Source organism: Xiphophorus maculatus, chromosome 3 (genome assembly GCF_002775205.1).
Source record: "Xiphophorus maculatus strain JP 163 A chromosome 3, X_maculatus-5.0-male, whole genome shotgun sequence".
NCBI classification, from domain to species: Eukaryota; Metazoa; Chordata; class Actinopteri; order Cyprinodontiformes; family Poeciliidae; genus Xiphophorus; species Xiphophorus maculatus.
Genome location: NC_036445.1, coordinates 19,655,910 through 19,678,379, shown reverse-complemented (window position 1 = coordinate 19,678,379; position 22,470 = coordinate 19,655,910). Strand labels below are relative to the sequence as shown.

The 22,470-nt window shown below is 41.5% G+C and overlaps 2 protein-coding genes across 2 annotated transcripts; both read left to right on the top strand.

Moving 5' to 3' along the window:
- Positions 1-1,236: 1,236 nt before the first annotated feature.
- Positions 1,237-8,829, top strand: LOC102218006. The gene is made up of 5 exons (XM_005798860.2): positions 1,237-1,594; positions 2,296-2,453; positions 6,088-6,183; positions 6,312-6,473; positions 7,306-8,829. The coding sequence occupies exons 1-5, from the start codon at positions 1,588-1,590 to the stop codon at positions 7,483-7,485; spliced, it is 603 nt and encodes a 200-aa protein (XP_005798917.1). The 5' UTR covers positions 1,237-1,587; the 3' UTR covers positions 7,486-8,829.
- Positions 8,830-9,808: 979 nt separating this feature from the next.
- znf628 (zinc finger protein 628) lies at positions 9,809-21,713 on the top strand. The gene is made up of 9 exons (XM_023331282.1): positions 9,809-9,940; positions 10,161-10,851; positions 11,897-11,969; positions 12,053-12,991; positions 14,069-14,239; positions 14,353-14,686; positions 15,143-15,297; positions 16,333-16,575; positions 18,844-21,713. The coding sequence occupies exons 2-9, from the start codon at positions 10,460-10,462 to the stop codon at positions 20,707-20,709; spliced, it is 4,173 nt and encodes a 1,390-aa protein (XP_023187050.1). The 5' UTR covers positions 9,809-9,940; positions 10,161-10,459; the 3' UTR covers positions 20,710-21,713.
- The last annotated feature ends 757 nt before the right edge of the window (positions 21,714-22,470 follow it).

The window sequence follows — 22,470 nt, the reverse complement described above, 5'->3', positions numbered from 1 at the left end:
ACTAGACTGGGATTTGAGAAAAAGAACATCATACAGTCATCATACAGGGTTAATGTCATGATCTGAGGTTACTTCTGAATGCATGGAGTTATATAAACTTTGCTCTGAAGCAAAAGAATCCTGAAAAAAAAATGTCCAGCCAACAATTTGGGACCTAAAACTGTAGTACACCTGACTAATGTAACAGGACAACCATTTATTTATTTAGCCTGTGTAAAAACAAAAAAAAAATTCAATAACTATTTTTCAAGAGTGGCCTGGACACTAGCATTTCCACTTCTGAATGGCTAACTGAACACATTTTTTTTTGGTTTGAATGGCGTCGTCAGTTCTGGATTTAAATCTGACTGACATTCTGATCTTAAGATCTTAAACGAATCATTCATGCTTGAAAACCCCCGGATGCTGCTAAATTAAGACTAAGTCTGTAAAGAAGCACCAGGATTCCTCCAAAGTGATGTAAAAGAGTAATTTCCAATTACCTCAAAGAAGTAGGGCACATCCAGTTATAGGTTTAAGGGAGCAATTACTTTTTCTCACAGCTCCAGGTTTGTTTGGACGTCTTTTAAACAATGAAATCATAATTTCAAGAATACAGCATCATCAGGTTATCCTAATCTCATATTGGGTTTGAAGCATATAAGTATTACAAATAAATAAATAAAATAAATTCATATGCCTTTTTACAGCACAGTGAAACGCAGGCGTAAGAAACAGAAAGGACAGGTAAAACTGCAGAGGATACATGAGATATGCTGATACACATGAAAACAATGGGCTTTTTTCTGCGGTGATAGAGAGGAGCGATTTGGAGATGGGAAGATAAAAAGAGAGGTAGATGTGGCTGGTGATTGGCGCAGGTAGCGGGATGCGACGGAGGAAGTGCTGGAGATAGGAACCGGGACAGGACGAGAGAAAGTGATAGAGAAGAGAGAAAGAGGGAGAGAGAGAGAGAAAAAAGAAAACAACGGAACATTTTTTTCAAGTTTCGCAAAAGAGAGACAGGCAACAGGGAGGGGATAAGGAAAGAGAGCCAGAGAGAGGAGGAAGAGGGAGGGTGTGTGTGTCTGCATGCGTGTGTGTGTGTGTGTGTGTGTGCGGGGGCGTGCGTGCGTGTGTATGCGAGTGTGTTTTTATGAATGAAGTGAGTCACTGCCGATGTGTCATAGGCCCGACGTCTTTATAAAGGAAGTTTTAAACAAGCCTAAACACTTCACTGCGCGCAAAAATTGGACTTACAACCATCGCATCCCTCTCTCTGCACTCCTGGTTGCCTCTTCTTTTTTAAAAATATTTCCCCTCCTAACTGTTCATCTGCCTCCCTGCACAGACTTACAGGGGCTTCTCTCAAACTTTTTCTACAAAGTTTGACTTTATTTGTTGACTTTTTATTTTCTCTCTCCGTCTGTGTCGGCGTGCGCATCTGTGTGCGCACCGCTCATCCAGTTGCGCACCCGGTCCTCTGCGTCTTGACAACTTTTCAGAGAACCCCGGAGCACGTGACAGTCCCCGGACCTCAATTTATTTATTTAATAATTTATAATTATATATTTATTAGTTTTTATCCGCTTCTGGACCAGAACCAATATGAAACGTAAGTACTTATTGAAATAATATTTAAAGAATGGGCGTTTTTCTTTTTGAACACAGTTGTGTTTGGCAGCTAACATGTTTTTCTTTGTCAGATAAATATGATATTATATAAATTAAAATATAAAGTTCATACATCTCTTTGGTGCTCGGCTTTATTCCAAGACAGCACTTTGTTGTTGGTTTTTTAAATTATTATTATCATTTTATTCTGGCTCGGATTCTTGTGGTTCACCTGTAATTATCGAGCAACATTCATCACTTGTGCCTTTTAATGCTTTAGTCTTTACCTCGTATTTGAACTTGAAAGAACCAGAAGGGGTGGATGGGTGGAGGTGGGGAGGGGGGATGAATGAGCCTACTGTTAGACTTTGGCTTCGTCTGTCTAATTTACACCATCAAGCTCACCTACCTATCGAGTTGCAGGTGTGACAATCAGTGGTATTCATAAGAAGTGATGGAGATATTCTGTGTCAAAGCTTTCTTCTGTTTTTTTAATCATTTAATGATGCGCGTTCAAGCCTGTGAAAACATGACTCTTGAGGATTCCTCTTGCCAAGTCTGGAGCCATTGTTTATGTTGCAGCGCATTATCCGCCCTCCTCTTCCCTCAGAGCTGACAGCCTTTGCCTGAGGTCGTTATCATTATGGTGAGATGACAGCGCCTCTCCTCTAATTGCTTCCGTTTTTTTCCCCCTCCACACAGTGCTGCTGGACTCCTCCTCTTCGCTGCTCTTGTCGCTGCTATTGGCTCAGCTGCCTGTGTTCACTTCTGCCTCACCTGTACCTCACCGGCGCTCCAGCGACCTGGACAAACTGTCCAACCAGACCCGAAACCTCATGAAGCTCACCCAAGAGCTGCTGGTGAGTGGAGATGTTGGCATGGCCATTAGACTTCACTGAAATGTTTATTTCTAGTGTGGGAGAGGGGGACCACAGGTTGATCTGCAGCTCACAGCCCAAATTTCATCATGACCTAAACACCATCTGATTATTTTAGGGGGGCGAGAGGGAAGCTGAAAAGCAGCTAAAAATAAACACAAATGCTCTGCTGAGATCTGCTCTAAATGTTCCCATTTTGAACATTTCTAACATTTATAGATCAAGGTTGCCAACAGTATCTGTCAGATGGGCCAAATGGGCAGTTATCCAGGGCGTCATTAGAAAGAGCTACGCACAAGAACCATTTTGTTTTTAAAAAAAGTATGATTTATCTGTTAGTTGTGGCTCAAAAACAAGTTGCATTGACATATGTGTTTAGTAAGTAACTTCTGTTTGATGCTGAGATTAGCGAGACCGTCAAACTACAGCAACTTGCATCAATCTAGAGCAATTTGCGAAGCAACACTGCCAATTAATGTACACCAGCCTCCAAATGTTACCTATCAGCAAAGATACACTACATGTCTCTGCAAGAAACTAAGAAGTTTGCTAGCGCGATAAGAAATCTGTAGATGACATTGATTGGAAAGCAAACTACTCTCCTCCTGAGGTGAGGAGGAGAGTTCTGTTTCTGTTTCCTTAGGTCAAATTGATAGACATGGCTGTCCGACCCTGAGCAGAGGTACAGATTCAGGCTGCACAATTTCTCTCTCTCTGACCTGATTCTGAACCTGATCCCCAGTTGTGACCCCCATCTAGCGGCTGTGGCCGACGACCAGTAGTTTATGATGGCACTTATCATCTCATCCACTTATTCCTGACAATGCTGTGACTCAACCTACATCATATATGGAGCAAAATGATACGTCACGGTTTAGACGATAAACGTCCATCCATACATTACCCAACACTTTTACCCTTGCAGGGTCGCCAGGGTCGGCTGGTGCCTAACTCCAGCGGTCTGGACAATAAATAGTTAATCATTTATCATTAATTTAAGCTGCAAAGAGCTCAAAATACTCCCATGTCAGCTTTTAGTTGTTGGTAGTGTTTGAATATTTTCAAGGGATCTAGTTGTTCCTGAAAATAATGAGGTATAACAGCAATATTTTTTTTAACTCCAAACACACTTCCACCTCAACTCAAACATAGGCAGCTCTCTTCAAAGCATATTGCTTGACTCATGATAGACACTTGGGAATATTTTAGAGCAATATTTGGAGCATTTTCAGCAAGCTTAAAAATGTTTTTCTTTTTTTTTTTTTTACTATTGAGTTTTCCATGTTGAGAACTTAATCCTAGCTGAGTAGAAGATGGAAGTTATCAAATAATATACTTTATTAGTTAAAAAAAAAAAGGTCCATATTTTAACATTTTACTCTTTAGACAATTATAGTGCTCTTGGGACCCCCCACTGATGTCCAACTTAGAGTGCTTGTGCCTCAGGCCATCTCTGCTGTTACTAATAGATCTTGGTGCTAATGTTAGGCAGCCCTTGCATCATGCTGTGCGCTGGTAACAGTATTCAGCTGCAAAAGCCTGTGTGGGCCTTAAGCTGCTTTCTTTAATCACAGACTGCATGCTTAGATAATTTGACCGAGTGATCTCACTTTTAATCCGCAAGCAAGAGGAGGTGTGACTCAACAGCCTCCTGCTGCAGTCAGATTGAAAGAGGACTATCAATGTTGCATTAAGGTGTCAATGAAGATACAATTGGATGGAGAAACCACTTAATACCTGGCTGCGCTAAATCATGTTTGAGTTCCCGCATGTTTTAAGTGTCGACGGGGCGGAAGCAGTTTTCTCTTTAACAAAACTTGCATATCATGTTTTTTCAATCTATGAGTGTGGTCTAAATCGTATTTGTTGACAGTCAAGTGGGTAGGGAAATCAGATTGGAGGCCTGTGCCAGCAGCTGGTGATTGTGCATCAATGCTGTGTTTTAACAGGTGAAAAGAAAGCGGGATCATATCTCCGGATCTCTGGTTACACGCCACTGATCTCGAAGCTATTTTTGCAATATGCAAAGCTTTAAACTCCCTTTGTTCATGGGATAAAATCAAAAATAGCAACATACTCTCTCTAGTTTTGGGCATTAGGTAGTGTTCAGACAGCGCCTGTGTGTCACTTTGCCGCTTTAGAACAATGCCGCTGCAAACGTACGGCTGGAAACCAGAAATGAAAAAGCTACTGTTGTCAAAGGATATTTGGGGGAAAGTTACACATAACATCCATAGAAAACGAATGTTTGTTTTAAAATTTCCACACTTTTTAGTGGAATTCCACTAAAGGGGGGACGAAGTCAAGAAAATAAATAAAATGTGGAAAGTTCCTGCAAATATGCAATGAAACGCATTTCTAGAAGAGAGAAATGTATGAGTTCTGACACAGTTCTAGATTTCCACTGTAACTAACTGTGTGTATGTTTGAGCACATTTTGTGGATTTTGCCAACAGCTCTTTATGGAGTTCAGTGCATGCACTTTTGTGGCTGTACGTGCTATTAGTCGCTGCTGTGCTTGCGGTGCAGTGTTTGGTGTTTTGCTTTTGGTTCCTTACAGCAAAGTGGCTTGATAAAAATCAAAAGAAAGGTTTATCACATTCCCGCATTTGCATTCAGGAAGAAAAAGGTTGGATGTTCGGTTTTGTCGGTGAGTGAGGTCATGGTCGGCAGTGGAGAGAGCGAAGAAAAGCAGGACAAGAGGGAGAATTTAAAAGCTAAGAAAGCTGGAGGAAACAAAAATGACACAAAAAGATGAAGAGATGAGAAGGCTGACTGGATGACAATCCGGCGACGCATGATGTTGTTCTGTGCACCTGGTTTGACACGGAGGGAGACAAAACAATGCACGGCAAACACAAGAGAGCCCTTACGAAAGCCTTGATGGAGAGACATGAGGGACAATGAGCCACATTCATCCCTCACAAACATCAACACAAACAACTGTAGGCAAACAAGGAAAACACATCACAGCAGGTTAAGGAAGCATTAAGCACATTCAGCCTTGTTTATGCAAAACATTTCTCAGCACTCATCATCCTAATGTTGTTGTGTTCCCCTGCTGATTAGAAAATGACTCATGCCACATCACCCAGAGTTTTGAATCCAGGGCTGCATCTTTGAATGCTAGAACGCTCTCCTGATGAGGATCCAAAATACCTGCTGGCAGGTGGGTTATCGCCCTCTGCTGGCCACAATCAGCACAACATCTGTTGTCTGAGCGAAAGTTTTCAACACAACTGTAACTGGACATCAAGCAGAACTGCGTCATTCCGTCTTTTTATAGCCGTCACCCGGGAGTTTCCCTACAGGCCTGTGTTGTCTATCCGACTTTGAGCTTTCTTAGTCACCACATTGCGTTGTTATCCTCGCTCCAACCGAAAAACATCCTGTGGGTTCAGGTCATTTGCTGGTGTTGTTGACATTTTTGGTGGCTGAAAGTGTGTGAACTCACACTGACCTGTTTGACCCCTCAGTGCGAGCTACGACCACCAGAAAGCAGAGATGCAGCAGGGGATCCAGAATAATGCTTTCCTTATGCTGCCTTGCCTTGTGTCATTATGGATTAAATTGCACTGATTACTCACGGGCTGCTGTGTCTTATTTTGTCTTTCAGAAGGAGCATGCGTTTGACTCAGATGTGGAGTCGCACAGGTTCAGATCTCTGCCCGAAATGAGCAACAGATCAGCCAATGACCTCAGTACTCTTGAGGTAATTCTCTAATAATGTGCTTGCATTCATGTGTGTAGAGAGACAGAGGGCGTGGCCTAACTCTGCCAGTGATTATCTTGCCATGCCTGTGCTACGACCCTAAAGTGGGCCTGTTTTGTCTTTTCCAGCTGAAGCCCACGCTCTCTCAGCTCCATGCCGACCTGAAGCTCTATGAACACCACTTTGAGTGGCTCAACCGGGTTTCAAAGAAGCACCAACACCCTGCAGTGCCCAAGCTAGTGGAGATGATCAAAGAAATGAAATCTCTCATCAATCTGCTGCACCGTCAGGTAAACACGTTGTGTCTCAAACTAATCATATACTTTTGGTATTAACTCTTACAATGGGGAGAATATGTTTTTAACACACCAATGTGGTAGATAGACCTCTAAGCAGGCTATTGGGACGAAATTCAAATGTTTGAAATAAACTTAAATGATTAACACAAATACATCAATAAGATAACTTATTTGCCAAAGAAGAATAAAACTGAAAAGTATTCAACATTTTAATCAAATTGTATTAAAGGCTTAGTAGAAAATGTTTTTTGGTAATGACAGAACATATGTCTTCTTCCACACAATAGAGCTTCCTGTGTTCTGATGTTCAATTCTTTCCATAGATTTTCTATTTGACCATTCTTGCAGCGTTGCTTGCTTTCTCAGAAACCAGATGAGAGTTTCTTTAACTCTGTATGGGATAATTGTTCTTCTGTAACAGCCCCTCTAGTTTCATTTTCAGAATCTTATCAAGAATATCTCTGTGCATTTCTTTATTCATCCTTGTGATTAAATGAACTCTGACAGAATAATATATTAAAAGTCAGGCCTACACCATGATGCTCCCACCATCGAACTTCACTGTCGCTATGGTAATTTTGGGAGGATGTGAAGTGCCATTTATTCACCTAATATAATTATAAGGATAAATGACCTCTGGTCTTTACATGTTTTGACATTTAAAGATCAGAACTTTGGTCCAATATTTTACTGACGTCCCCAAACATTGTGCAGCAAACTTTACATTTCATGTTCCCAGCCCCATTACAAATATATTTACCAAGAATAACAGAACTACAATACACATTTTTCTTATTATGTCTTCTTACCTTTCCCTATGCAGATGCAGAGAATTGAAGCACCAAAGCTGACAAACCCAACACCCTCCCTCCCTCCTCACCTCCCCTATCACTTCGATGTCCTGCAGTCCAGCCATGAGCTCCTCCAACACTTCAAGCTCTTCTGCGACTGGGCATACAGAGCATTCCTCAGCCTCAAGCCCAAGGCTTCTCCGGTGCAATGATGACCCATGCAGCAGACGGCTGCACAACCAGCACGAGGATTTCATCCTCAATCAAACTGCAAACAGGACCATGTCAGTGTGCAAAAGAGGCCCAGGTGACAATATCAGTGTCATGTGTGTGTTGAAGAACGAGAGCCGATAAGGATGTGGCCTCACTGCAGCACGACCATCAAGAATCCCGTTACAACTGTCACACCACAGCTATTACTTCAAGATTCTCCAGTTTCCCTTCTTATGGCGTCACTTTGTGACCATCGTTATTTATGTATTTATTTATTTATTAACTGTTAATAATTTATTTATTTTTATATTTATTTGAAGTTGTATTGTGTCTCTCTAGCCTGTATCTCCTTACTAACGTGAATTTATTTGCCAATATCTTTGTAATCTCTCCTGCGTTAAACTAGCTTCTCTCTGTTTCTCAAACAAAAAAAAAATTAAAAAACAAAAAAACCCAATAGCACTTTTTCAACCTGCAGCTTCTACATTCTACTTTGTTTAAACTTATTACATTTTTCATTTTAATTGTGCATTCCTTCAGCCAACCATGTTTCCACTAGATGTAGCATCCGAGAAACTTCTCCCTTACAGTGGCATTAAAGTAAACAATTGTGCAAATGGTAATGTTATCCCCACATGATGGCAAATATACAACATAATAACTCACCAACTGATGCCTTATCAAGTTTTTTGCATCTATTTTTAAAATGTCCAGCCGGTAACCAAAGAGAGGCAAACTATTGTTTTGAACCTGAGACAGAGCTTCTATTTTTCAATTCTGACTCGTTATGTACTACACAAGGAGGCGCGTGTATTTAACATTGTGGTAAAGTCATTTGAATGTGCCTTCTTGCTGAGCACTGATGATCCTGATTAGAGTCTTTGCACAAACTTGTTGGGATCGGCCTCTTGGATGAATGAGACGGCTGATTTTGAATTTGTGCTTTGGGCGAGAAAGGTTTTTATTTTTTTGGTTAAACACCCAAAGCCTTAAAATACTATGTATTGTGACACTAAGTTCTGTACAGGTGTACATAAATGTACAAGAATGTAAATTGTTGTATACAAGTGCTATGTGTATAATGTTTTCGATAAGAAAATGTAGATTACCGGTTTTATCACAATTTTTAATCATTCCTATTCTAGTATTTGTTACAGTATTGACTATTTATTTAAGTGACTTGGTGGAACTATTTATTTTGTGCTGCAGTGGAGCAAGTCTCCTTTCCTTTTTGTACTTTTATACAGTTTGTAATCTTATTTGCTTTTATTGTACCGTCTTGTTTAAGTTATTTCTGTCTTATCAAGATGCCTCCTCCACACACTGATTGGCCTCAATGTGAAACGTGCCTTGGTGAAATAAATGCTAAAGAATGTGTACAGTGGCTTTGACTACATCTTTGGTTTGCATGGCCTGCTTTGACACAACAAAGCATGACACAACATATAACAAAAAAATGTATTTCTAAAATTAGATTTATATGCAATGGAAAATGGACAATAGGATTCAAATCTGGACTCTAGCTTGACCACTCGATATTCACAGAGTCATTCTGCAGCCATTCCTCTGAGATCCTAACCATGTCCTGCTGGGTTGTTGTCCTGCTGAAAATTAAGCCATCACCCCAGTCTGAGGTCATGAGCGCCTTTTCTACTTTAAATATAAGAAAACATTAATTTAAAACAATTTGGAATAAGGTTGTAAAATAACAAAATGTGGAAAATGTGAAGACATTGCATGTGTGTGTGTTTGTGTGTAGGGGTGTACACGCATGGCACGCATGCACACAAACACACCTGCTTAGAGTTGCTTTTGTATCACAATTAATGAAAACTAACCAACATATTGATGTGTAAATGACACAGCTGGAAAGATGTAATATTTCAGTTGTTGATTTTTGTGTTTTTATGATATAAAACACTCGTTGTTGAAATGTGCCATACAAATAAAATTGGATTTTTGATTTGATATATATGAAAAAAAATGCAGTGTTTAGCATTTGAGTTGAACTGAAGCTAACCACATTTGAATAAGGTCGATTGACATCAAATGAATTTGCGCCGAACTACATTACCCAGAAGTCTCCGCGGCGAAGGTAAGCAAACGTATGGGTTGTGGACAAGCAAAACTTTCTAAATATTTTTTGACACATTACACACAAAATATATTAGTATTTGAAATGAGTTTTCCGCAAAATTTTGGGTGGTCTGAATAATTTCGGTGATGCCAATCATCGATAATATTTTATGTTTGAGCTCCTGGCCAATGGTAATCGCTCATCTTTTCAGCGAGGGAGCCAATCACTGTGGGCCTTGTTGGGAGGCGGCGTCGGGTGGAGGATTGCTGTTAGTTTGCGCTGTGTTTATTGTTAAGGTTGTGTGGATTAACACTGCAGTTCCCAGTTTATAGCCATAACATCTACATTTTAGCTGCAAGATGAGTTAAAGCGGCGCGGTAAGTGCCGATTTAGTCCGTGCTGCCGTCCTTAGAAAGCAGTTTTACGTGGTTATTTTTTTTCTTTACGTAGAGCCTGATTAGCTTAAAAAGCAGGCCACTCACTGCTGTTGTGATACTGGTAAAATGATTTCTGTATGTATGTGTTGACCAGCAGCTCTGGCGGGTTTTTCTTTGTTTCCTTTTTATAACCAATTAGTGTCGTTTTGTTCATCTTCAGCTGGCGTGAGAGGGGCCGAACAGCAGGGACGGACACGGAGCTGACGGCCGGAGGAGGGAGGAACATCTCCGGCCACAGAAGGGAGGAGTGGCTGGGAGCTGAACAATTTAAACCCGGAGTTGCTGAGTGACATCACAGAGCACCTGTCCCAGGGAAACCGGTTTCCATGACAACGACAGCTTCCTGTTGTTTAAACAGGACTTAAACAATGACAATGAAGCCATGATCCTGCACCCAAGTTGATTCCCACCTACTTCCAAGTTTCACCATCATCTATACATCACCAGTTTGATCTGCTAATGGCCAACTCTGTTGCCTTAGTTGTCCAAGCAGAACTCCTACCGCCCCAGTCCGCACCCTCCCTCTCCGCCTTCCCATCCCTGCTGGGATCAGAAGAGGATGGGGCAGAAGGCAGGGAGGGAGGGCAGCTAGTGGATGGAGACAAGGGGGTAGTGGAAGGTGGAGAGGAGGTGGTCCTGGACGTAGTCACGTCGTCCGTATCAGAGTCAGCTTCAGCTCAGCAGGCTGAGCAGTCAGAGCATCCTTTTCAGTGTCTGGACTGCGGAAAGAGCTTTAGGTGGTCATCCAGGCTGACCCACCATCAGCGCAGCCATAACAACGAGAGACCCTACCGCTGCAACCTCTGCCCCAAGGCCTTCAAGGGCTCCTCTGCTCTGCTCTACCACCAGCGGTACCCGTGTTAAAACTTATCTATAAAGCCACTAAAAGACTGTTACAGTGATTTAAAGCACATTGTTCATGCACGTCTTGTTAACTTCCACATTTCTCCACCATTTATAGTATGTTTGAAAAAGTATTTATACGCCTTTAGCTGTTTCACAGCTTATTACTACAGCAAACATCAGTGTAGTTTAATTGAGATTTTATGTGATGGATTAACAAAATGAAACATAACCGTGAAAGGAATCTGGAAAGTGTGGAGTGCATTTGTGTTCAGCCCTCCTGCGTCAATATGTCATTGAACCACTCTCTTTTAGGATGTCTCTGCCTGCTTCGTACATCCAGAAGCTAAAAATTCTCCCTTTCTTTGTGATTTAATTTAATGTCTTGTCAGCTTAGACTGAACAGAGAGCATCTGTGAACTAAAATGTTTGAAGTAGTACCACAGATTTTCAATTGACTTTAGGGCTGGACTTTAATTGGGCCATTCTAACAAAAAATGCCTTCATATAAGCCATTCGATTGCAACTTGTGTATTTACTATTGTTTTCACTCTGAGTAAACCTCTCAGTATCAAGTCTCTTGCAGCGCCTTACAGGTTTTCTTCCTGGATATTCCTGTATTTATTCTTCACTGTCTCTGCTGAGGAAAAGTTTCCCCTCATCATGATACTACCACCACCATGTTTTACTTCTTACATAATGTGTTCAGAATCAGTTTGCTGCAACTTGTAGCCTTTTACATTTTGATCTGACTGGAACACCTTTCGTCCACATGTTGCTATGTGGTAGTAGTTGATTGCACTGGATTTCATTTAGTGATGGAGTTAAAGAAACTCAATACATATGCACGGTACACTTTTCAGATTTCTATTTTTTTTAATGTACTGATCTACTATTCTTTGTATTAGTAAATAATAATGAGAAAGTTATGTGTTTTTTGTCTTCCATGATTTTAATTGATGTTAAAATCATAGATTTTAACATCAGTAAAATCTATATCTACCTATATCAGTATCTATACTGTTGTCCTAAACAATTGCTCTTATTTTCCAGGTCTCACTCAGGAGAGAAACCTTATAAATGTGAAGACTGTGGCAAAGCCTTCAAACGCTCATCTCTTCTCCAGGTGACAAATTGTTTTAAATCAAGGATCTTAAGGAGGGATAATGAGTGTAAACTTTCACAATGTCTCTGTTTGTTTACTCACAGGTTCATCGGAGTATTCACACTGGAGTCCGGGCCTTCTTATGCCCGTATTGCCCCCTAACTTTCAAATGGAGTTCTCACTACCAGTATCATCTGCGGCAGCACACAGGGGAATGCCCGTACCCATGTGACTCTTGTCCCAAAGCGTTTAAAAACTCAAGCAGCCTGCGGCGGCACAAGAACGTCCATCTTGGCCTCAAGCCATACACATGCTCGGTGTGTAACAAGTCTTTCACTCAGTCCACAAACCTGCGGCAGCACATGAGGATACACACAGGCGAGAGGCCATATGTCTGCGGCGAGTGCGGTCGAAGCTTCACGCATTCGTCAAACCTAGCTTTGCACAAGAACTCTCACTCCAACCCCAACGCAGGAGTCAAGCAGGGGAAGCGGGGAGAGGACGGGCAGAAGGGGAATGAGGTAGTGGAGGTGGTGGTTGGGACAGAGGAAGTGACGTCAACCATGTTGACAGATATGGTGGGATTTGTGAGCCAGGAAGGAACCGACGGAGTTGGCATGGGGATGGAAGAAGTGTTTCTGTCAACCACTTCCTCTGGTCAGAACACAAGCCTTCTACCCCAGCTGACCCTCGCTCCTTCTAGGGAGGACGTGTGCACATCCAGGGCCATTGGGACAGAGGTCCACCTGAGCACCGACACCGGGGCCAGCATGCTGCTGTACAGCTGCGGCAGCTGCAACCACACGTTTGGCACAAGGACAGAGCTGGAGCAGCACCAGGCCATCCACATGGCTAGTGGCGAACACGACGCCAGTGGCGAAGAGGGGCATGGAGCAGGGATGGAGGTTGGAGATGGACTGGTAGGAGCTGGACACCTGCTGGCTGACTTTGAAGAGGTGGTGGAGACCACCACTGTGGCCGAAAGCGGACATACAACCGAGGTGCTCCTCGGTTTGGCAGAGGGTGTAGATGGCAGTAATGCTGTAAGTGAAAGAACTTCTTCCATTCTACAAGGCACATTGAGATACTGAAGTAGACAACATCTTCATATACATAAATCCATTACATTACATCGAGATTTTATAGACTGAAACAGAGTAGTTCAGACAAAATGACATGGTTCTCAGTTTTATTGTACAAAAAACCTCATAAACATATGCTTTATAGTTTTAATTTGCTGTTGTTTTAGCTTTGACTCCATACAGATCACTTTGCACAAAGGTCAAACAGGAGTCATGGTCCAATGACACAGAAATAACTTTCTAGATGTGTCATTTTGATTGACAGGATCCAAAAGTCTCCTTATAATCTATTTTTATCCAGAAATTTTAAAATTGTAATGATATATTCAGCTGCGTTTAATTTTGATTTGGTTTAGTTAATGTTGAACAAATACCAAGCAGATAAATGCATTAAACTTTTTCTCTACCGTTACAAAAACCACTGACTGTGCTTCACATTAACAACAAAGTGAAACGATTGCACTTAAATTATGAAAACAGACATGAAATGTGTGCCACTTGTGCATAATGAAATGTTTTAGTGTTTTGATCTGCAGGCTGAATCCGATCTCTGTTGCCAAAGTATAAACTGGAATTATACTTTGGCGTTATGAACATGACGAATTGTCATGTTCATAACGCTTCAATGTGCTGTTAGCTCCCAGGTTGCGATATGCATTTAGTTCAGAGAGGATACCCAGATGTAAAGATTTTTTATTTATTTATGTTGTCACTTTCACAATGTACAGTGTGCATAAATTTGAAAATGTCTGCACCAAGTGGTCACGGTTGTGAGTTGAAATCTGTCAAAATGAAAGATGATTTACCTATCACTATTTTAAAAAAACTAGTGCTCAGATGAGATTTTTTTTTCTTTGCTGATTGAGTGAATACAGACACATGCCACACCTTTCAGATTTTTATTTGTAATCAGTTTTAAAAACCATACACTAAACTGCTATTACATAAGGTCCATACAACTTCAGTTGTTGAGTTTGGGTTGAGGATGTGTGTTTTGATATGTGTTGCTTTGTGTAATTTCCTTTGGTCTATCCTCAGAATGTGGGCGCCACCCAGGCCCAGTTTGACCTGCTGCAGAGCTTCACCGAGGTGACTCAGAGCGCCGAGGCCGTGCAGCCGGAGGCCAGAACCACATGGGCAGGGCTGCCATGTGGCTACTGCACTAAGACCTTCAAGACCAGCGCAGGCCTCAATAGACATGTGTCACTGGTGAGAATGACGGTTGTAGCCGTTGCTGTGAAGCAGTTGGTCGGAGCCCAACACCAACATTTATCTGTCTTGAAATAAACTTTATCTGCTGCGTTTCACTCTCGTTCCCCCAGATGCATTCTCTTTCATCGCAGTCACGCTCCCAGTTCAGCTGCTCCGCCTGTGACCGCTCTTTCCCTCTGCTCTCGTCACTCCTCACCCACCAGCACTCCCACACTCCGGAGCAGCGCCTGCTGGCCGAGGCGGAGGCCGAGATAGTGTGTCCGCCGTCACTTTCCCTGTCTCTGCCCCTTCCCTCCTCCCCCAGCCAGGCTGACAAGCAGCGGGAGGGCCAGAGGGAGATCCATGTCGACATCATCGCCGTCGGCGAGGAGCAAGAGGAGCACCCGCCCAAACCAACTAAAGCCCCAAAAAAGGCCGGATCTGGCAAGAACACTCCTGCTGGAGGTAAATACATTCCCTAGCATGTACAAGTGTTTTACAAGGACACTTTCTACAACATAATAGAAAAATGGAGCAGTTTTAAAAACATAACCACTTTAAACATCGGTATACCTGGAACCACGATCTCTAGTCTCCGATCTTGGAGAATAAGAGCAAACTGTACTGAAATAACGACTATATGTGATCTGTCCACAATCTAATTGGTATTTGATAGTTTCTCAGAGCTCTCTCATTTTGTAGATTGGATCTTGAGATCACTTCTGAATTGGTGGCTGTAATACATTAGCTTCACTTGCAATAAGTTAAGTGTTTCGATAGAAGCTGTTGTCTGTGTCGATATTGAGAGTAACCAACCCTGCAGTAAAATTGCCTTAGCTTCCTCACTCTTTCAAACTGCTTGTAATCTATTCTTTGAACTCGGTGACCTTGAACACTTTTTCTGTTTTTAATTTTGTACAGAGAGGCCGTACCGCTGTTTGGAGTGTGGAAAAGCCTTTAAGGGTTCCTCGGGACTGAAGTACCACATGCGGGATCACACTGGCGAAAGGCCGTATCGCTGCACTGAGTGTGGAAAAAGTTTCAAGAGGTCGTCTCTGCTCTCGATCCATCAACGAGTAAGGCTTCCCCTAAACCAGGGGTCTGCAACCTGCAGCTCCTCAGTGGCTCTTCAAAACTCTGGCCAAAAATAATAAAGCATATAAAAATATATTTAACTATATTGACAAAAAAGACTAGTTTTGGTATTTTCTGTATTTTCCATGTTGCATTTGGCTAGGATTCCTACAGAAGAATAATTTAATTATTTTTTATTTAATTCCTCCTGTTTGTCATTAGGATATAAACTACTTTTCCTTTCTTAATTTTGTAAAGATTTGGGGCATTTCATTCAAGATAAACAGTTTTATTCTCCAATTAAAAGTTCTGACATTTTTCCTTGTTCTATGTGGCATAAACTAGCAATCCTAACAGTCCTAGTTTTTCCACTATGCAGCATCATAACTCAGAAACGGTAATAATTTTGTCAGTACCGGGCTTTTCATGCTAATCGTTGGTTTTGCTTTCCTATGTTGAGAATTGCTCTTACATGTTTTTTAAAGAGGACCAATTTAAATTTGCTTCAAAATTTTTTTTGTATGAGTTAATCTTAATTTGGTGCAACACCAGACATGTAGGGACCATATCCCTTTTCTAAGAATCCATTTGTGTTCCAGCAAAAAGCAAAGTCGCTTTTATTGTCCAATCAGTTTTATTTATCAGCCTTTATTGTATTAATTCAAAGATCCCATTATCCCAACATTCACACAGACTGGTGTGGGCTTTGGTAGTTCTGGCAGAAAAAGGTTAATAGAATATAACTGAACTTAGTCACATTTTTGTCCACTAAAGCTACGAGATAAAAATTTAAATATCTGACAATTAAAAAGAAGAAAACTATCAAGTTTAAAAGGACAAAAACAAATCTCTCCAACCACTCACCAATTGTCTGCTGGTATGACTTGACTGAAGAATATTAAAATGTCTGAAAAATCAAATGGTTTGTTTCTGATCGGATACATGTGTAAACTAGACCATATCTGACACTGAATCTAATTTTTAATAGCACAGAAGTTCAAATATCAAAAACCTATTCTCTATTTTTACATTCCCAGGTACACACAGGAGTTCGGGCGTTCCAGTGCCCCCACTGCCCTCTCACCTTCAAATGGAGCTCCCACTACCAGTACCACCTGCGGCAGCACACCGGGGAGAGACCGTACGTCTGCAAAGAGTGCGGCAAGTCGTTCAAGAACACCAGCTGCCTGCGAAGGCACAGTCAGATGCACTCTGGGCTTCGACCTCATACCTGCTCCATCTGCTCCAAGTCTTTCTCCCAGACGTCTAATCTCAAACAGGTCAGTTCAGCCAGGCCATGCAAAGGCATTGAACCTTTTCACATATTGCCACGTTACGACCCCAAACTTCAATGTAATTTTGGAATTTTTATGTGACAGACCAACACAAAGTAGCAGATACACAGTGCTACTGACAGTTATTAGGTCAGTGAGCATCTTAAGTGTTTGTGCTTCTTTTTCAACTCCACACTCTACAAACTTGGATGCTGATTGGATTTTAGTGAATTATACACAATTATTGTGTATATTTGTGTTCTGAAGGAAGCTCTGGTTTAAATCAAGTTGTGCATAGCAATTACTTTTGTAATCGTTTATTCTGTAAATTATTCTGACAATGAATGGGATAAAAAATCACCATGTTGTTTAGGTTTTTCATTTAACCACTTAAGCCTTTTTTATGCGATATAAGAAATGCATCAAAAGACGGGGTTAATTGGACATCAAAAGGTGCTCAATAAGAGACTTTTTTTTAACAGAATTTGAATCAGGTGAAGCTAAAACTATTCTACTTGTGTTCTGGGTGAGATATATTTAAAGACAGTTTTTTTTGTCTGTTTGGTTTTTTGACTGCTTCTATTCCTCAGGCAACATAAGCTAAGAAGAGATTTAACTGGCACTGAAAAGACAAAAATAATAATTAAATAAAAATCTCTCAGAGCGATGCTTTAAAGCAGTGGTGCCCAAAGTGGGTCCTGGAGGGCCGGCAGCCTGCATGTTTTAGTTCTCTCCCTGGTGGTAGTAACAAACTTTTCAGCAAGTCTATGTTCTTCTTAGACCATCTAACGAGCCAACATTGGATCCAGGGAGAGAACTAAAACATGCAGTATGCCGGCCCTCAAGGGCCTACTTTGGGCACCACTGCTTTAAACTGATGAAATGTTAGGGCAGGTAAAATAAATCAAACAAACATTTGTTGCAAATTGTTAGCAAGATCACATGTAAAATATAGAAGGAAAAAGACACAAATTGAAAGCTATGGATTTGAGAAAAATAAAATGTGATGCCACCAGGAACTCATTTTGGCGCTCATGGCCAAGATAAGGCAGGCTGTAACCCAGCCACAACTGATATAGACACCTTAGTTTAAATATCTGAAGACAGATTTCCCACAGTTTTCATTTACTGACTGTCTGAAAACCAGTCGGATCTGGATGAACCAGTAATCGGCACAGAGCTCCACTTTGACTCAGAGACCAGTAAGATAGAAGCTTCATCCTGGTGTGGGCTGGTATTATTAAACATGAACTCAGTGGACTCAAAATCAGCTCATGTCGGCCATGTTTTAAATGTCAGAAATGTCACTTTGTCAATTTTAAGTTGTTTCATTATTGTTTATTGGCATATAAAAGCAAGTAAAATAATATTTAATTATATGTAATTATTGTGGACAATTATTGACTAAACTTGCTTTTTTAAATATTCAGATCTGAGTCGAACTCTTGGATTGACTGAGAGTTCTGTGGTTGTTAAGTACTAAAATGAATCCTTAAAAATCATATGTGTGCACACAGTGTAGTTGTGAAGTGGAAGAAAACAGCTAAACTGGTTTCAAAATTATTTACTTTTGGAGTGTTTCTACCAGCTTTACTCATTTAGAAACTGACATCTTTACCCTTTCTACTCCACAAAACGGCTCTAACTCAGTCAGGTATGACTGACACGATCTGTAAATACCAACTTTCAAGTCCATCCATTTTCAAATCTACCCTAACCAGATTAGAGCATCCCCCTCAGCATGGTGCTGGTAACACAACACTAAACATAACTGTTGTAATGTTTAATGATAGTTTTTTGCCTCAAATAGGAAGTTGCAGGTTGGCCAGAAACTTACATTTGGGACTCTTCTAACAACATGAAACTGGTTGAATGAGGAATTTTTTGGGCTGCTATATTTTAAGTGGCATCCCTTCAGAATACTTTTGACCGGTTATTTATTAATTGGGCGACGTGTGAAGATAATTGGTTGCACTGGATTTTATTTAGGGGTATCAGAGTGAAAAAGGCCTAACTACACTTTTTGCACACTTTTGAACTTTTTATCTGTAGAAAACTTTGACATCTACATGTCCTATTTGTTCCACTTCAAAATTATTCACTTCTTTGTGTCGGTTTGATAAATAAAACCTCAATAAATTACGTTAAAGTCTGTGGTTGTAACGTGACAAAATGTGCAAGTTCTGAGAAGTGTTGTAGGTTCTCAGTTATTGAAGCCAAATGTCTTCACTGATCCTCATTTCTTTGATTTCCCTCTTACTCCTGTGGGAGCAGCATGAAAGAACGCACTCTGGCGAGAGACCGTTCCAGTGCACACACTGCAGTAAAAGCTTTACGCACTCCTCCAATCTTCAGCTCCATCTTCGCACACACTCTACAAGCAAGGACTACAAATGCCCGTTCTGCACCAAGGGGTTTGTCATGCACTCCTATTTGCAGCGACACATCCGGACCCACGGGAACGGCGTTTCCCTCCCTGGCGGCGGCGGTAAAGACGGTGTGGCTGTGAAGGCTAGCGTGGGTGGAGTCACAACCACCACAACCCTACTCAATCCCATCACCCTGGAAACCATGGGAAACAACGGCAGTCTGATCGTGTCCCAGCCAGCGCTCAATATTCCCCCTAACACATCCCAGAACTACTTCATGATTCAGACGGCAAACGGCCTGCAGCTCATCCCCCTGTCACCACCTGCTCCTGCTCCTCCACCTCCCCCACCACCACCTCCTCCATCCCAGGCACAAAACTTTCTCCTCCTTCAGTGTCCCTCCACAAATGGCAGCCAGTCCAGGTTGATTCTCGTCCCCACGGCGAACAACCCCCCACCAGCTCCAGATCCTCAGTCCCTTCCCATCCTTCAGACCATACAAGCATTCCAGCCAGTCCTCAACCAATCACAGACCCAGATAGCCCAGTTTCCAATTGTATCCCAGCAACAGCAGCACGCCAAGATAATCATTACCAACACTGCGCAAGCCCCGGTTGCCATGGCAAACCACGGCCTCTCGGCGCTGCTGACCAAGCCCATTTTGGGAAAGAGCACACGGACGGCACGAGGCCGGCGCGGCCGCAAACCTAAAGCCGCTCTGCAGAAAACCGCTCCGACTGCAGGTGGCGCTGTCCCAGTGGCAAACTGTAACACAGTAAACAACACTAAGATGGTCACTGTTAATAACACTAACACAGACTCAGATCTGTCCTGCCTAAAGCGTACAGCCTCCATAACTGTAGCCTCCACAGAGGCTGCCACAGAAACCACAGGATCACTTCCTGTTACACCAGAGGATACACCTCATTCGTCTTTGGAGCAAATTAGGAAAGAAGGACCCGTAGCAGAGAAACACTTTGTTTTGTGCTTTGAAAACGCGGAGCAACAGAAACAGGGAGCGAACATTGAGGAAGGTGGCGACCCATACGTGTTGCAGTTTGAAGGGACTCCATCGGGGGAAGCAGATCAGGAAGGAATCGATGGAGATAGCAAGTCCATTGTGTTACAGTTTGAGTCAGGCGGACAAGATGAAGGGGAAAAGGGAGGGAGAAAGGAGGGGGTGATGTCACTTCTGCATGAATGGGGTGAGGGAAAGCAGGGTGGGAGTCAAACAGTTGGGGAGGAAAGCCAGGGGGAGTCGTACGTCCTTCATTTCCACACCGAAGCTCAGCAGAGTGCGTCATCAAGTTCTACGTTTGGTCAAGGACAAGACAGCAGCATTGAGCTGTCCTGTGCACCCACCCAAGCATTCGTCCCCATCAGCGGACAGGAGGTAGTGTTTGACCAGATGGAGCCGGAGGGCGAGCGGGGCGTGCAGATGATAGCGCTGATTGAAGGCGAGGGGGAAATGATTGGAGGAGACGGGGCGGGCTGCAACATGGAAGCCGACGCCATGGCGGACGACGAGGGAGGCGTGAAAAGCATCTTCCAGCTGGAACACGGGGACGAAATTGTTATAATCGAGGTCAGCACCAGCCAGCTGAGAGGTGAGGAGCAGGAGGAGGAGATCTCACCGAACAGCCATGTGAAACGTGAGGGCGCAACAGCGGAAAAGTCAGCAAAAGAACAGGGCTCAGCAGAAACATCAGCCGAAGACTCAACAAAAAACGGCACTATATCAAACTCTGAGGAGCTGAAGTTCTCCGAGTGAGAACTGGGTTAGTGGGAAGGGGAATGACTCGCTTTGTGAGATGTTTGGTAGCACTTTAGTCATTTGAGTTCTCCTGGAACTGAGAGCAAACATGCAGTTAGAGGAGTGTTGTGTTGTATTGCCATGGTGCCACTTTCTAGAAATGTTATACATTCAAATAGGCTAAAACATGGACGTTATATTATTCATAAACACAATAGTTACTGTCACAGGCAGTTTGATGAAGTAAGTATGATTTTTGTTAAGTGTTGTATATGGGACACTTTCTTTACAGTGTTGATAGCAAATAGTAAGTAATTAATAATAAATCTGTTAATATATTTTACTGTTTGGGTTATTGAGCAACAGAAGAAGGCCATTGTGTTGACTGTGAATGTCGAAATGAAATGTGGAGGAGAGGAATGAAAAAGAGACAGTATTGCTAGAGTTTTGGGATTTTATATTACTGCAACTCAGAAATTCTAAATTCCCACTGGGTTTTGAATGCAACATTGTTTTCCATTTGGTGTAAAACTTGAAAATAATTAAATGACTTTTTTATTTAGTTCTGACTGCAGTTACAGTACTATTAAATCAGGATCACAAGCTATTTCCTCAATACAAATATCTTTAGTAATCCCTAATTAATTTTTTTTCTACTGACAAGCTTTTTTTTAAATAAATATTTTTCCATGAAATTTTAATGTAATTTACAATAAGAAAAGTGAATAGTACAGCCAAAGATCATATTGTATCCCCCTATAATTTGAAACAGCTCAGCAAACCAAACATATGAATATGTTGGGATGCTGCTGTCCTGGATGATCATGACAACGTGACGTTTTATATTGTTTGCTCAAGCAAAAAGGTAAAAGAATGCAATTTTGAAAAGCTTCTATTACTTCTTGTATGTATTGTTCTCTGCTTATACAAATGTACCTAAACATTTTTTTTAATATAAATGCAAACCTCTTAATGTGGACATGTTAACTATTAAAGAAGTTAAAAAAAAAAAGCAAGATCAAGTTGCAGAGATTTCCATGGTTACATTTTTCAAAATGTTCAATAAAATGTTGCCAGATTTGAAAAATATACATTTACTATATGGTGTTACTTATATTTATTTCGGTTAATTTTGATTATTATTATTGCTTACAGCTAATAAAAATTCAATTTTAAGAAAATTAGAATCTAAATAAAACCTTTTTTTATATATATATGAAAATGTCAGCCTCCTGGAAAGTATGACTCTCTTCCTCCAGACTCTGGAACCTTGATTTTCAGACGTGATTAAAAAAAATTTACTTTCATCTAAAATTACTCAACAGCAGTTGAGTCCTCCTTAGCTACTCAGGTAAGGAGCTTCTGACTTGGGAGTGGGGTTTAAGGAATGACACAAGCAATGAGACTGCTCTGGCCCAGAACCTGGATATGTTTGTCAGTGGTGACTTGAAGCTGCAGTCTGAACCGTAATTGGACTTGTGAGAATTTGTCAGTGACTGTCAAGTCAGCAGGCTTCCCATTATTGTGTGGTACATAATATTCATGTGTGAGAAACTTTTTTTAAACGAGCTGCAAGTCATACAAAATCAAATTAATCGATTGATCTCTCGGTATTTTTTTTTACAGGAAATATTTTTAAACTAAAAAATTAATTTTTCGTGCAAGTGAGGAAAACGTGCGGCAGTCTTCTTTCAGCCGGCTGACAGGGAGTGTGCAGCAACAGGTAGAGGGCAACAAGTAGCCAGCCATAAATCTGCATGACAAGGATTTTATTATTAT